The 15,219-nt window shown below is 40.2% G+C and overlaps 1 protein-coding gene across 1 annotated transcript in view; it reads right to left on the bottom strand.

The window, feature by feature from the left end:
- The window catches only part of LAPTM4B (lysosomal protein transmembrane 4 beta), a 46,121-nt gene extending 31,128 nt beyond the window's left edge, over positions 1-14,993 (bottom strand). Inside the window, exon 1 of the mRNA XM_083358961.1 lies at positions 14,691-14,993. Coding sequence (XP_083215087.1) covers positions 14,691-14,786 — 96 coding nt within the window. The 5' untranslated portion in view covers positions 14,787-14,993. The remainder of the gene's footprint in view (positions 1-14,690) is intronic.
- Positions 14,994-15,219: the final 226 nt, after the last annotated feature.

The raw sequence follows: 15,219 nt of genomic DNA, 5'->3' as shown, positions 1-15,219 counted from the left end.
CTTGTTGTCCAGTATCCCCATTTTTAATGAAATGGAGTTAAATTGTATTTATTTAAACCATTCTTAAATAAATTGCCCACCCTACTGTTGTGACTCTGGGTGGTGAATTGGAAATTAAAACTAGAAAACAAAAAAAAACACATAATGAATGAAAAAGAAATAACAACTGATGAGAAGCCCAGATACAGAACATTAAAAAAAACTTGTGCCAACTCTAAATAACAAGGTGTAGTTTCAGCTATAGAACTGTGCAATTTTATACATGGGTTATAATGAAAAAATTCCCTGATTAGACCAATGAAGCCAAATTTTTCTTGGTTATTGGGAAAACAGAAATATGAAGCAAAAGGAAGGCAATGGTCAAATATATAGACCACTAAATGAAATCAATACACTCTAGCAAAATTATTTATTTACTACCTCTTTGAATACAGTATGTTCTTGAGTTTCAGTCCAAGGTCAGGGCTCACTCCAGACAGGATACCTATTCTTCTTCCCCGCTTCTTCTCTTTCTCCTAAGTTTTATAGACTATCCAGGATAATTGGATGGGGTAGAAATTGAATCTTGCTTTGCACCATCAGGGAAAATGCTCTGCCACTGACATTCTGGGTCTACCCACCTTCCCAATGATTCTTAGGGAATGTTAAAACTATCTTCCATTTTTACCAGTACTGCTATCATAATAAACATGATTAAAGGGGAAATTATTTTTTTAAAATAATAATATCAGGACTCTCTGAGTGGGGATAATTTTTCAGATTCTTTGGTGGGGCTCACAACAGCTTCCCATCTGCTTATAATTGGTCAGATGGGAAAGAGGAGGCAGAACTTGTAAAGGCTTTGGACTAATTCAAAATGGTACTTTGGTGTTTTACAATAATGTGGCCAGCTGTCCTTAGCTCAGTACTTACAAGCCATGATTTTCTGCTTCATGTATTGCTTTACCTGGGCCCTGAGAAGTAGCTATAAATCTACCCTTTAAAGATTCCAGAAATTGGAAACAGGTCAGAATATCATGGGAGGAGGAGGGGAAAAGCAAAAGAAGTCCAGAGGCAAACAAGCATGCAGATAATATTAGCACATAAGGGATTAAAGGAGGGTGACTGAGCTACAGCATGCTGAGTAATCTGTTTGCCCACTGTGCAAAATGAAGTTCTGGTTATATAAAGGATAAAGCTTGGGCAAATCACTTAGCATGTAGCCCAGCAATTCCATTCAGTTGATGCAAAATGCTTATGTATGAAATCATCATCATCATCTCATAAGTCTCCCGAGCCATGAAAGATACAAAGAAATATGGCGTTTCAGAGAACACTGTCCCAGTTCACATACTGCACTTAAGCTACTGTTTTAACATGGTCAGAAGAAGACACATTTAATTATATACAGTAGCTTGCCCTATCTGTGTTGGTGCGGATGTTTTTTCTGATTTTTTTTGTGCCTCCAGAAAATCAAAGACTCTAGAGATAGCAACATTTCAGCTCCTGAGTTTCCTTCTATTGCCTTTGGAGATTTTGAAATGATTGCTGAAAACTAAAACCACAGCCTCCTGCAGTTCTTGGAAGGAGTTACTTTTAGGCCTTTGGAAGATCTAAGGGAGATTTCTCATTCTTTTCCTCATTTCTTTCAATAAAACCAGAGAAACTTTCATGAGCGTAATGCCTCACTTTCACAACAGACCACAACCTTGTCCTCATCTTAGAGAACGAAAGCAGGGTATGGCCAGAAATGGCTACTCCCCAACTAGCTATATAACCTGTCTATCAGAACTATGACAGGTAAAAAGAAAATGTGAGCATTGTTCAGTGGTTAAAAAAAAGTTATTCTAGGCAAACTCAAAGTTCTTTTCCCCCTTTATTCTTGGATGCAGGGAAGTCTCAACACTGAGTGATTTAATTCTAAAATGTGAAAGGAAAGTGAGCAACTCTTTCTCTGCTATTTTGGCAGAGGAATTTCCAATTCATTAATCTGATCTTCGGTATGTGGTGAGCTGTTGATATTAGCTTTCCAAAGCTGCAGAACAGGCCAGCATTTTCCAAGGTTACTGAGAAAGGCACCTTACTCTTCCCAGAAATGAAAGTTACCAAATAACTGCCTAAGTTTGGTTACTAGTGACATTTTATCATAAATGAGTTTTAAAATATTCAAGCTGAGCATTGGTGGAATAAGATTATCCATGCAGGGCAGCACAGTAGAAAATCTGCTGCTCGTCATCAAATCCTCAAAAAAGGATTTCTGTTCTCCTCAAGCCCATTCATTACCTCTGGCTCTCTGAGCAAAACGTATCTTGCATATATTATCTTTAGCCTGAGGTGCAGGAGAGAAAGGGAAGAAGAAACCTTTATCAAAATAGTTCTCACTTCCAAATATTTTCTCTTCCCTGTTTTGTAATTTCCTTTCAAAAGATAAGCCTAGCAAATTTATCACTAATTTTGAAGCAAGTAACCTCTCCCATTTTGTAAATTATGTTTATTTAACTTGCCTTCCCCACCCACACCTTCCCTCAATATCTCGTTCAGAACTCCTGCTTACTTAAAATTCCAGGGCTTAAAATTGATATTTCTGCTATTGCAAGTTTCTGATATGGACGTGTAGATAATTTTTTTTAAGTTTTTCTGAGCTATTATGGCATGTCATATACTAGTATTCTGAGCTATTCATTCATCTCACCAAGATATCTCATTCAGTTGAGTGTTTTATTTTTCTCCTTGCAATATATGAACACAGCCAAGTCATGAAAACACAGAGGCAGGTTTGGCTTTGATTTCTGGTTTGTTTTCCCATTATTTTGTGAAGGACTTTTGTGAAGCCTTATTCTCTACAGTGTAATACTCAGCCAGCCTTGCCTAATCTTAGAAGCTACTTGGCCCCAGGCCTGTACCTGAATGGCAGGTTACCAGATATTCCACAAACATTGGCCGATTGGGAAGTTTAAAAAAACATGACAGAAGTCAGTGACAGCCCACTTCCATAACAAAATTAAGAAAAATGGCTTAGGCTTTTACTATGCACTATACAGCCTGTTAGCTGTAGTGGGTAAAGCATCACATTAGAAACAAGGAGTCTGAGTTTGATTCCCACTTTAGGCACAAAGCTAGGTGGGTGACCTTAGGCCAATCACTTTCTCTCAGCCCTAGGAAGGAGAAATGGCAAACCAACTTCTGAAAAAATGGAAATTGCAAGGACTTGTCCAGGCAATCTCTGAGAATCAGGCACGACTGAAAAGAGGGAATACACTTAGATTTGTATGTACAAGCCAATATGGTAACAACTGAAGACCCTGCCCTCTTGAGAAGTCTACAATGCTCAGAAAGGTAGACAGAAGGATAAGAAGAAAGTGACCAGCAGCAAGGAAGATGAATCAATTATAACAGTAATAGATATAAAATTTGAAGGCACAGGTTTAGGGACAGATCATTCTGGATAAGGACTATATATATAGTCTCTTGACGTTGGAGAAGACTCCTCAGAATATTGTGGACAGCCAAGAAAATAAATAAATTGATGATTAAACAAAGCAACCCAGAGTTCTCACTGTAGGCACAAATGACGTTCAAACTTCATATACATTACGTAAAGCTCTAACTCTCTGAAGAAGGCTCTAGTGCTGGCAGTGGTAGAAGGTAAGAGGATGAACAATAGCAAAGTGGATGGATTCCTTGTTAGAGTAGGAGCTCCTGAACATATGAAGTGTGCTGAAAGAATACAGAAAAACATAATAGCAGCAGACTCCATTCAAAAGGAAAAATGTTCATAATATAGCTGCTTGGAATGCAAAGGGTTGATTTAACCCAGTTATTAATGAATGCTAACAAGTTTTTGTGATGTAAATGGTAGCTTTATTAAAAAATACAAAGGATAGGAAAGCTGACTTCTATTTAAACCACACGTTGGAGAGAAAGACAGGAGAGAGAAAGGAAGTCCCCTTGTCCCTTAACTCCGCCACTCATTTTACTGACAATTGTTCAGATGAGGAACAAAACACATGGAGAGATTTTTCCTCCTCTCTTTCCCTCAGATAGGGTCATTGGTGCAAAAAGACATTAAACCTGTTGTGGTAGTCAGTCAGTTGAGAAAATTAAAATATGCAGTACGGCTCATAAGAGTATACTGTATTCTTTCAATCAGAGCTTTTCATTCAAACAATTTATAGTGGAATAATAATAATAATAATAATAATAATAATAATGATGATGATGATGATGATGATGATGATGATGATGATGATGATGATGATGATGATGTTGGAAGGGACCTTGGAAGTCATCTAGTCCAACTACTTGCTCGGGCAGGAAACCCTATACCACTTCAGACAAATAGCTGTCCAGTCTCCTTAAAACTTCCAGTGTTGGAGCATTCACAACTTCTGGAGGCATTTGTTCCACTGATTAATTGTTTTAACTGTCAGGAAATTTGTCCTTAGTTCTAGGTTGCTTTTCTCTCTGGTTAGTTTCCATCCGTTGCTTCTTGTCCTGCCTTCAGGTGCTTTGGAGAATAGCCTGACTCCCTCGTCTTTGTGGCAGCACCTGAGATATTGGAACACTGCTATCATGTCCCCCTCGTCCTTCTCTTCATTAGACTAGACATACCCAATTCCAGCAACCGTTCCTTGTATGTTTTAGCCTCCAGTCCCCTGATCATCTTTGTTGCTCTTCTCTGTACAATTTCTAGAATCTCAACATCTTTTTTACACTGTGGTGGCCAAAACTGGATGCAGTATTCCAAGTGTGGCCTTACCAAGGCATTGTAAAGTGGTATTAACCAGAAATGTTGAGAGGCAAATGAAATGTAAAGAATAGGAAAGATACAGTTTGTAGTATTCATTAATAATGCATTTATAGTTTTAAAAATGCTTTCTCAAGCAAAGCTTGACTTCTAGCAACTACATGCACGTGACCATGTTGTTTTGTCAAATGAGATCAAGGTCTGTTGAGGCATAGATTTACGTATCTGCAAGCAATAGTTGTTTTCACACTTCTTTTCCAGGACCGTTTCCATGTATTGATGTAATAGATTGTGAGCCATGAAAACCTTACAATTAATTGTTGCATTTACCGCAGAAGACTGTTATTAAAATGCAGATTGGAAGCAGATTGTAATTTTCCATCTGATAAAAATGACCTCTTTGCCTTTTCTCCAAATCATCTGTGATGATCCAGAACAGGCATGTAGTAACCTCATTAGTTCAGTAATCATTACACTGATTGCTCCATATAGGGGATGATCCATTGGTGGGAAGACTGTGATATATGCAGGCTCAGCTAATCCCTAGGCTTCAGAGGGTCCTATAAGAATACTGCCGCTTTGGAGACTTTAGAATCTCAATTATCTACAAATTCTATGGAAGAAACACTATGATGAATTTTACACCAGTGCAAGATAGTAAGATAGTAAGAAACCTGCATTATAACTGCACGTTGTTTCCCTGGGTCACCAGCCATATAATATGGATGTCATAACTGCCATTTGAAAGTGAAAACTTGCCCCGCCTACTCTTCTTTCCCCTCCTTGTTGTCCTTTCATGGATTTCTTGGTAAAATCCATTTCCTAATACCTTCATTGTTGACAATGTCTGTATCTCAATTATCTCTTTCTTCCATCTGGATTGTTCTCTGTAATTTTAGCTGGCAGGTTTACCAGCAAATGGAAAAGATCTATTGCATAAAAAATTTGAATGTTTATAGGTATTTACAACTTTGGGATTTAAGTGGGAGAAGTTAGAGCTATTGCAGAAAACTGCACACATAGAAAGGAGAGATGTGTAAACATGGCTACCAAGAGTAAGTCTTTTAAATAGCCAGTAGGCTAGTTGCAGTGCAGCTAGATACAAAGTCAAATTGAAATGTGCAAAAGTTATGACATTAGCATATTTTAATATGTTATCAACATCAATACTGGATGAAAAATATATGAAACACCTATTTGAAGACTCTGTGTAGGGTGAGCCTTATTGAATCCACAACTCATTTTCTTTTACACAATCATTAATTATATTTTTAAACTATAAATTTAAACTTTAAGAATTGTTTTAATTATACTTTTTCAGGATACTTAGACTTGTCCTATCTCCTGCACCTATTATCAGATCAGAATGTCTCTAAATATGTCTAAATTCTGCCACATTGCCAGCAGAATTGTACTCAATTTCTGATTTGTTTATTTTTCATCCTGGACATGGTAAACAACTGCTGCTATTTCAAAGTGGGGGAATAAGAAACTTGGCAACAAGAAACATCAGTGGTGAGATTTCTCCTCTATGTGCCACATTCATTTGCCATGTCCCAAATACCATGTTCTATCAGTATCACTGAAATCCAGTCTGGATTTTAGTGATACTGACGGAAGAGAATTTGTTGTGAGGGTTGAACTGATTTATTTTATTTATTTATTTTAATTCCATTTATATCCCGCCCTTCTCCGAAGACTCAGGGCGGCTTACAAGCTTAGCAGTGATGGTACACTGATGGTGTTACCTAGTTTAATAATGAAGGGTCTGTAAGAAAACCATCAAACTCAAAGAGCACCAAAGACCTCACAGATTAGAATGGATTGTTTCCCCCCCCCCAGCTTTTTCAGAAATGATCTGAATGGTTTGTGAGGTGGCTAGGTTTGTTGAACCAACTCATTTGAACAGGGTATGACTAATGGTGTGCAAAAAAATAACTCCTGAATATGAGACATTTCAATTTTGAAACTTCTATTTTGAGCTTGAAACAGATGTTCTGACCTTCCTGTAAATGTTTTGATGCAGTTTCAATTGTTCCAGAAATATTCTGAGCCTGAAACTGACATGTTATATACTCAGAATGCCCCTGGAACGTCCAGGGCAGATTCTGAGCAATTTTATAAGGTCAACATAACCTGTGTTGAGCATGAAAAGTTTTATACATCTCTAATTAATACACAGAGATCTCTGCAAAAGGACACTGAATTGGCAACTGTTAAGTCGAAGTGAATAAATGTAAAGCAACAAACTGGGGTCAAAAAGCCCTAAATTCATCATATTCATTAATTCCAATCTGTGGAATGAAAATATTGATCCAGTCAGTCGTGCTGTGAATATGTAGTGCCATAAATAAATGGAAAACGTTTTGTTGGAAATTGTTCAGAAAGGAAACAAAAGTAAAATTGCTTTTATAGAAATCAACGGTATGACCATATATTGGTTCGGGCACTTCAAGAAAGATATTGCAGAACTGGAAGAGTCTCCAATATAAAGTAAATTCTTCTGCAGGGCCAACCTTTCAAAATATTTTGACACAACATTCACCCATTTTGAAAATACTGAAGCCTGTTTCTAGCTTTTGTCTTCAAAAGGGACTGAGTTGCGATGGTGAAGAAGCTAATTTTTTAAAATTAATGACAAATTACTTTGTGGCAATTGTCTGCACACCAAGGAAGCAGCCTTCCTTGATTAATAAAACCAAATACTGCAGGACTGTAAGCCTAGTCTCAGTTTTGTTTAGTGATTGCCTCACTTAATGACCAAGTTGCCGGTCCCAATTGTGGTTGCTGAATGAGGATTATCTGTATATGGTAGCAAATCTATGAAGCCATTTCAAAAGAATTTCAGCTGCACCAGAAGTAAGCTCTATTTATACCACAATTAATGTTTAGGTTTCTGTGTTTCTTTTTCCCACCTGCTCTAATCAAAGGACTAAAAGGAATTCTCTTTTGGGCAAGAGCTAAAGTTTCCATCCATTCTTGGTTTTTGTAATGGCCTGATCTAGTACCAGGTTGTTTACTTTTGACCAACGAGAACTGACTTTCACAATATCCAAGAACAAGGATAAAGCTATCTGATTTCTCTGAGAAAAGAGATAGTCTTTGTTGCTTGTTAACACAAGACTACAAACAACAGATAGTATTACCAGCCAGGCTGCATTAGTAGATTAATACTTTTAAGTGGAGAACTGCACGATTATTTTGGATTGCATGACTGGATTGGGCAGAAGAACATGTTGCTGGGTTAAATGCTGCGTTGTCCTCATGGAGATACTAAGAAAGCAGGCAAGGCTTTGGTTGTTTGGTTGGAGGGCGTTCTCTGTGGGCGCGCCGGATTTATGGAACCGTCTTCCGGTTGAGCTCCGGATGGTGCCCGACCTGCGCTCCTTCCGGCGCGATCTAAAGACGTATCTCTTCGAACAAGCTGGCCTGGCCTGATGGGATGGGGTTGGGTTTTTATTACTTTTAATGTGTTTTAACCTATTGTAAGAGTTGTGGGCATCCTGTTTAATCTCTTTTAATTTTTGTATTTTGTCTTTTAACATGTATTGCCCTGTTCACCGCCCTGAGTCCTTCGGGAGAAGGGTGGTATACAAATAAAATTATTATTATTATTATTAATAATAATAATAATAATAATAATAGTAATAATAATAATAATAAAATGAAAAAAGTATTTGTAGGGGGCAGCAAAGACATGCTTATCAAGACATCATCGTGCAAACAATGTGATTTAAATACTTAGTCAGATGTCATTGTGATACATATATCCTCATTTTGATGTCATTGTGACTTATTATGGACACTTCTACTAATGAAGTCTCCCCCTGATCAGTTTTAGATGGGATACATACTTGCAAATCCAGAGCATGTTACTTTATTTTTACAGAAGAAAGAAAAAAAGAATTGAGCTATAATAAATATAGGATTTAAAGAACCTTTTAGAGGACTGTGAGTTATGCTGTTTAGTACCAAAGTACCAAACTTAGTACTAAAGATGAACTAATTCCAGTTTTCCCTGGTCTATTACAGGTTGTCCTCAACTTATGACCACAACTGAGACCCAAATTACTGTTGCTAAGTGAGATAGTTCGTAAATGGGTAAAAATTGCCTTATTTTACATCCTTTCTTGCACAGTTAAGTAAATCATTGCAATTGTTAAGGTAGTAACATGGTGGTTAAGTGAATCTGGCTTCCTCATTGACTTTGCTTGTCAGAAGATCGAAAAAGGTGATCCTATGACCCTGGGACACTGCAACCGTCGTAAATATGAGTCAGTTGTCAAACGGTCACTAAAAGAATGGTTGTAAGACTAGCTGTGTCATCTCTGAATGTGCTAGAAATATGATTCTTAGAAATCTTAGCCAGTATAATTCTAAACCAGGCTGGCTGAGACCTCTTGAGACTCAAAGCCCCAACACACCTGGTAAAAACTGGTGGAAAAGGCAGCATTCCTACTCAAGCCATTCCAAGCCATTCCAACCCCTCTCTATAATTTTGGGAGTTTCTTGAACATCCCTCATTAATTGTTATTTTGAACACTATAATAAATCCTTAGAGAACTGAGGTCAAAGGAAAGTCATTTATTCAATAGTAGGCAGCCTAATTAGCTCAGGAGATTAGGTTAAGTCAATTTACTACTCAGCATTTTTATAGATTCTTTTCATTTACCATCTCTCTTCCTATTGAAAGTACAGTCTTTTGGAGAAGTGGGTGTATAAAATGATAATAAGAAAATAAATAATTTAAAGCAAGCTATTTTGAGATATTGCTGCCAATTTTCCAAGTATTACTATCGTCAGTATAATATTACACTGTAATATCTTTGAAAGTTTTCTGAAAGGGTTTCTTATCCCTATACTGCAGACATGTCAAACTCGCCACGTCATGTGATGTCGCGCAATGTATCGGAGCTTTTTCGCCATTGCTGGCAATGGGGGGGCATGGCTTCCCGATGACGCATCCGGCCCGCAGGCCGGCAGTTTGACACTCCTGCTATACTGTATTAACAGACGTATCCTTTTTAGCTTTTTAGAATGGCTAAGGTCAACCCAAATGTTTACCTATTGTTCACTTTATTGTGCCCTTTTTTATTTTTGTAAGCTCCCCACAGTCATGTTGTTTGAGTTGGGCAGCTATATAAATGCAGTACATAAATAAATCCTACCATTTGGCTACAAGCTTGCAAATAAGTCACTTGAATTCAGAAAATAAATAATGCATTTTAATATAGTGATTGTGGAAAGAATAAAATTTCCTGGAAGAGTGTCAGGTTTAATCCTTTGCATTCCGCTTGTTTTCTCTTCTTTCTAATAAGATGAGGCAGCAAGTAAAAAGCATTTTCTTATCCTTTTTAAATAAGTGCATTTGTAAGTTGAATTAACATCAACTTATATTGCATTTCAGAATGGCTCACATCCATTTCTTATCCTGAATATTCACAGGAGATGATGTCCAGACAGAAAGTATTCTTAATAGCACTCAAGATAAATCCATAATATCAGAATAGCCATCATCTAGTCATTTCATATCCGAACAGCTCATTCATAAACATTTGTAAAAGCTTTTTTTTAAAGATAGGTCTGGAGACCAATTATTCTTAGGCCAGAGATTTGATCTGACTGCCAAGTTATAATACATGCAATTCTAGAAAAAGCGTCCGGAAATTTACAGGAGAAAATTAAGGTTTTACTACAAGATCAGATATCTACTGAAGGTGAAACAGGGTGTGGAAGGGAATTTTATTCTAGCCTTCTGAATATTCCAGATCTGACCGCACACGCCTTTAATAATTTTAATGTAGCTCTAGTAAGCCAATTAACTTTCAGAAAAATAAATAAATAAATAAATGTCTTGCTTATTCTATGGTATAGAGCCTCTTTTATAGCTATGTAACGGTACTACAAGATTCCTAAAATATATGCAGGTCTGTACATTTAACCAAAATGTTGTATTGAAACCTATCCAATTTTAACCTCCTCAGACATGTTGTAATTCAACAAATTATTAGAAGACTGTCTGATTAGGGAAGGTTGCAGTATAGCCAAAATTTGCCTTTTAAACTCCCACTCAAATGTCAATAAATATATCAAGCATTAACCCATGATACATCATTCCTGGCTTGAAAATGGTTTGATCTACACGAAGTGAAAAACATAATTGTTGGCTCTCAAATAAATCTTAGAAAAATGTCATAGCTGATTAATTTATGAAAAATTCTTTTCCTCTAAATATATGCAAGATGCTAACAAGAAGTGATCTCACATGGAGTGACTTTTAATCTGTTGGACTTCCAGTCTATATAGATCCCCTGAAGAAAGCTGGATGTAATGAGTTTGGCTGTTAAAAAGAAGAACCAGAGTCTTTCAGGATATAAGGACAGGTCATGACATCAAAAGATGCTCTAGAACAGGGGTGTCAAACTCGCGACAGCATGTGACGTCGCGCGACGTATCGGAGCTTTTTCCCCATTGCCGGCAATGGGGTGGGCGTGGTTTTGTTGTGATGTGTCCGGCCTGCAGGCCGGCAGTTTGACACCCCTGTTCTAGAAGAAAGCACCAATAGACTATTTCTGTTCTGTTGTTCAGAGACATGGAAATAATAATAATAATAATAATAATAATAATGATGATGATGATGATGATGATGATGATGATGATGATGATGATGATGTTGATGTTGGAAGGGACCTTGGAGGTCATCTAGTCCACCCCCCTGCTCAGGCAGGAAACCCTATACCATTTCAGGCAAATGGCTGTCCAGTCTCTTCTTAAAAACTTCCAGTGTTGGAGCATTCACAGCTTCTGGAGGCAGGTTGTTCCACTGGTTAATTGTTCTCACTGTCAGGAAGTTTTTCTTTAGTTCTAGGTTGCTTCTCTCCTTGACTAGTTTCCATCCATTACTTCTTGTCCTGCTTTCAGGTGCTTTGGAGAATAGCTTGGCTCCCTCTTCTTTGTGGCAGCCCCTGAGATATCGGAACGCTGTTATCACGTCACCCCCTACTCCTTCTCTTCCTTAAACTAGACATACTCAATTCCAGCAGCCGTTCCTTATATGTTTTAGCCTCCAGGCCCCGGATCATCTTGGACAACATGTCTACAGTATTGGAATTCCTCATTCATCTCCACCTTTTATTCTAATAAAAATGTATTTCTTATACATACTAGCTCCACAGAAACCAAAGATATGACAGTTACAAAAAGACCAAACATTGCTGCATTAAAATCTACGTGCAGCCCAACCTTATACACTGAAAGTGAGATGCCCAGTAGTGTGTATAGAAAATTAAACTTCATCTATTGAGATCCTATTCAAATGCTGGCTTAGCTGGGTACTCATTGCTTGATCATGGGCCACATGATTTTTGTAACAACAAGGGATAATAGCAATAAATGTTTAGCAGCTATATACAGATGGAACAGCTATTGAAAGAGGGCAGGGAACAGCTGCTCTAAGGATGTACCTTTTTAAATCTCCTACTGAGGAGCCCTGGAACCTGGAGGGAGCTGCTTTTGATTGGATCATGTGTACCATGAGGATAAGTAAATCCACAATTGCATTGCCATGACCTTCTGCTGCAAGGCATGGAGCAGGGCTAGGCAACCTTGGCTCTTTTATGACTCGTGGACTTCAACACCCAGAATTCCTGAGCCAGCTGGCTCAGGAATTCTGGGAGTTGAAGTCCACGAGTCATAAAAGAGCCAAGGTTGCCTAGCCCTGGCATAGAGCCTCCTCCATCCACCTGCAACCAAGGATCTTCTAAAAAGTGGCACTTAAATTTTGATGTTGGTTTTCCAGAGGATCATCATCTCTGCTGTTCTTTAAATGAATGTCAGATATGTGGTTATTTCCAGGGGTTTGAAGCTCAGGTTGGATCATTTTTATGACTTTTTCAACATCTGCTGCTAATTTTATACACACCTGCTTTGGAGGGTGGGAATAATAAGTTTTTAGCATCATTTACAATTAATTATTGATTTATTTATTGGCTTTATATCCTGCCTTTCACCCAGAACAGCTATTACCTTTAACACACACATATATATTAGCAATGCACTTATTCAGGACAGGAATCATGGGGGGCCGGGGGGGGGGAACCTGACCTTATTCACTGCTTTCAAGTCATTACCTGCTAAGTCAGGTAACTTATGGATTTTATTCTGCCTGTTTTTCTGACATGCTCCCTAAATGCTTCGCCTAGAATATTTTATGGCCTCCCTATAAAGAGAGGAAGGAAACTGCCTGTGGGGTTACAAATAGCAGCAGGAAGGGCATTACTGCATCTCAAAAAGAATTATGTTGCTAATGACTCTTTAGAGGGCTAAGCTCTCCAGAAATAACTCCTCTTTTGAAAAGCAGCCTTAGCCGCTGAAGTCAGCATCCCACAGAAGTCTTGCTGAAAAGATACAAGTGTCTGCTAGAAAGAGCAAGGTGCCAGTTTGCAAGGCAAGGAGCCAAGATATCAGAAACCAGCTGGAGAAGACAGGGAGAAGGCAGACAGAATAACAAAGGAGGGATGGAATCTGCCAAGCATCCTGAAGAAAGACAGAAGGATGGGGAAACCTGCATCGAGTGCTGCTGCTAAGTAAAAGCTTAAAATTTACTTATGCATGAGTGAGGCCTGCCAAATGGAAGTAGGCTGTTTGGCCATCTTTCCCCCCTCTCCAAGAACTTCGAGGTCTTCTGGCTGCACCACAGATTTGAATAAACACAGCAAGATTTTTAAAGGGAATGGATTCCTTTCTTCAGATCCCTTAGGAAGAATCAGAGTCCCTTTTCCAAAGCAAAAACAGGGCAAAGGGATACTCACTCCCCGCCTTCCTCTGTGCTCTGCTTCTAATGAATTGGGGTCAGATGTGCAGACCGAGACCTCCCCCCCTCCATAGTTAACTGAACCAGACATAATTCAGTGTAGCACACTGAATAAAAGGGGGCTATACTTTAACAAAGACAAAGGCATTACCCAGCTCACAACAAACTGAATACATTAGTCTAAAATGCTTGGGTAGCTTGGGGCTGATTGTCCTGGAATTTCATCCCTGAGGTTGTGTATTTGTGGGAAAGGTACAGGACTATCAGATCTGGGATGCAAAAAGAGCTTTTGGATACCAATGAAGGGCTGTCATGATTTTTGCAGTCCAAAGTAGCAGCAGCTCTTTCCGAGATGGGAGGGAAGTCTTTTTTCTTGGGCAGCGCACCAAAGAGGATCAGGTGCAAAAAAAAAAAAAAAAGAGTCCAAGAGAGTCCTTGTAAGCCGCCCTGAATCTTCGGAGAAGGGCGGTATATAAATGGAATTTTTTTTTTTAAAAAAAGAGATGGGATTCACTGGGTCCAATTCACAACTGTCCTGCTGTCCAGAGGAAGAGCAGAGGCAGCTGGTGAGGGTGTCCATTTGTGGGCAGCACAACAGAGGCTCGGGGTTGAAGGCCGGGTGGTGGTAGAGGTGGTGCCCCGGCCTCTGGTTTCCTGAGGATGGGACCAGTTTCACCCAGTTCACCAGAGGAAGAGCAGAGAGGAAGGCAGAGAGAAGGAAACCCCATGCCCTCTGCTTTGCAAAAGTCGGATTCTGAGAAGAGGAATCCAATCATCCGGAGCATCTCACTGTATTTAATCAAATCTATAGCGTAGCCTCAGAACTACAGAGCAATTCGTCTCTTTCCCCCCTCCCCTGCCCCCCAGGCTTCATCGAGGGACAGCGACCTAGAGGCTGCGGCCATGCCCGTCGTTTGTCCTTCCTTCTTTGGCACCGGTCCCCAATCTCGGGAGGACGAGACCGCCACTTCTCTGGCCTGGGGAGACCGGCGCCATGGGAGGGGGGAACCGCAAGGGGAAGGGGGGCACCCGAGGGCATGCCCCCTCGTCTCCCCCCTCCGCCCAAGAAAAGAAGCGAGAACCAGCTCTGCAATTCGCCTCCTTCGCCACCGCCACTCTCTTCTAGCCCTCCCCCCCCCCGCCGGCCCTTACCAAATACCAGATGCCCAGGATGATGGTCCCAGTGCGGACATGACAGCACAAGCAGCAGCTGTTGGAGTAGAACCGAGTCCAAGGCGAGCCCAGCATCGCGTCCTGCCGAGCTGGCTCCGGGGCCCTTTCGCAGCGACTCCCAAGCGCCAGGTTGCTTCCTAAGGAGGCCGGGGAGAGAGAAGAGCCGCTCGGAAGCCCGGCCGGGATTCAGGGAGCAGCTTCTCCCGGCGCAACACCTCCAGAGGGAGAGGCGAGGAGGCAGCCAAGCAGCGCCGTCTCTCATCAGCGGGAGAGGCGGCTGGAGGTGGGGGAACCCGGTGCTCTATTACGTCATCGGGCTTCCAGCCTGCCAAAGATGAGGGGCGGAGCCTTGGAACCCCGAGACCCCGCAGCCAAAGGCCGGCAAGCGCCACAGGCGGAAGGATGAAGGGGCCGCGGGGTCAGGCGGCGGGCTGCGAGCCTGGCTCAAGGCCCATCTCGCGGCCCGGCAAGGGGGAATTGCGTCCCAAGGCATTGCGCGATTTCTAAG

This window comes from Vipera ursinii (assembly GCF_947247035.1).
Source record: "Vipera ursinii genome assembly, chromosome: 3".
NCBI lineage: Eukaryota > Metazoa > Chordata > Lepidosauria > Squamata > Viperidae > Vipera > Vipera ursinii.
This window is presented reverse-complemented; position numbering and strand designations above follow the sequence as displayed.